Raw genomic sequence first — 663 nt, forward strand, 5'->3', positions numbered from 1 at the left:
CGCCGCGCCCGCCGCCCGCGCAGTGCACGCACCACTGGCCCAGCGAGCGCGTCCGGCAGCTCTGGTGAGTCCGGGCACCCGGGGGGGACGGGGCCACAGGGGACGCGGGGTGACCGGGGCCACCTGTCCCAGGTACGTGCTGCTGCTCCTCGTGCTCTTCTTCATCCCGGGCGTGGTGATGACGGTGGCGTACGGGCTCATCTCCCGCGAGCTCTACCGGGGCATCCGCTTCGAGCTGGACGTCAAGAGGGAGGTGGCAGGTGAGGGATGGAGCGGGGGTGACACTGCGGGTGACACCTGGCGTGGCTCCTGTGTGGGCAGAGTGCCCGCCCCAGCAGCAGAGGCAGGGCTGAGCCCTCGCCCCTGCTCCCCACAGCGGTGTGCTCCTCAGGGACACCCCCTGTCCCAGGGACCTCCTTGTGGCCTCGGGGTTCAGAGTGTCCCCGGGGTGCCATGGCCATTTCTGTGTCCCCTGCACCCATCCCCTGCTGCTGGGGACGCTCCCGCGGTGCTGGGGTGCAGCGTGTCCCCGTGTCCCCATGGCTATTTCCATGTCCCCTGCTGCTGGGGACACTCCCGCGGTGCTGGGGTGCAGAGTGTCCCCATGGCCATTTCCATGTCCCCTGCACCCCATTCCCTGCTGCTGGGGCCGCTGCCGCGTGC

At 70.6% G+C, this 663-nt stretch overlaps 1 protein-coding gene across 1 annotated transcript in view; it reads left to right on the forward strand.

Moving 5' to 3' along the window:
* The first annotated feature begins 178 nt into the window (after positions 1–178).
* The window catches only part of SMPD1 (sphingomyelin phosphodiesterase 1), a 5,147-nt gene continuing 4,662 nt past the window's right edge, over positions 179–663 (forward strand). The window contains exon 1 of the mRNA XM_031065353.1: positions 179–253. Within this exon, the coding sequence (XP_030921213.1) occupies positions 179–253 (75 nt within the window). The remainder of the gene's footprint in view (positions 254–663) is intronic.

The sequence above is a fragment of the Geospiza fortis genome, unplaced genomic scaffold (assembly GCF_000277835.1).
Source record: "Geospiza fortis unplaced genomic scaffold, GeoFor_1.0 scaffold370, whole genome shotgun sequence".
In the NCBI taxonomy this organism is placed as follows: Eukaryota; Metazoa; Chordata; class Aves; order Passeriformes; family Thraupidae; genus Geospiza; species Geospiza fortis.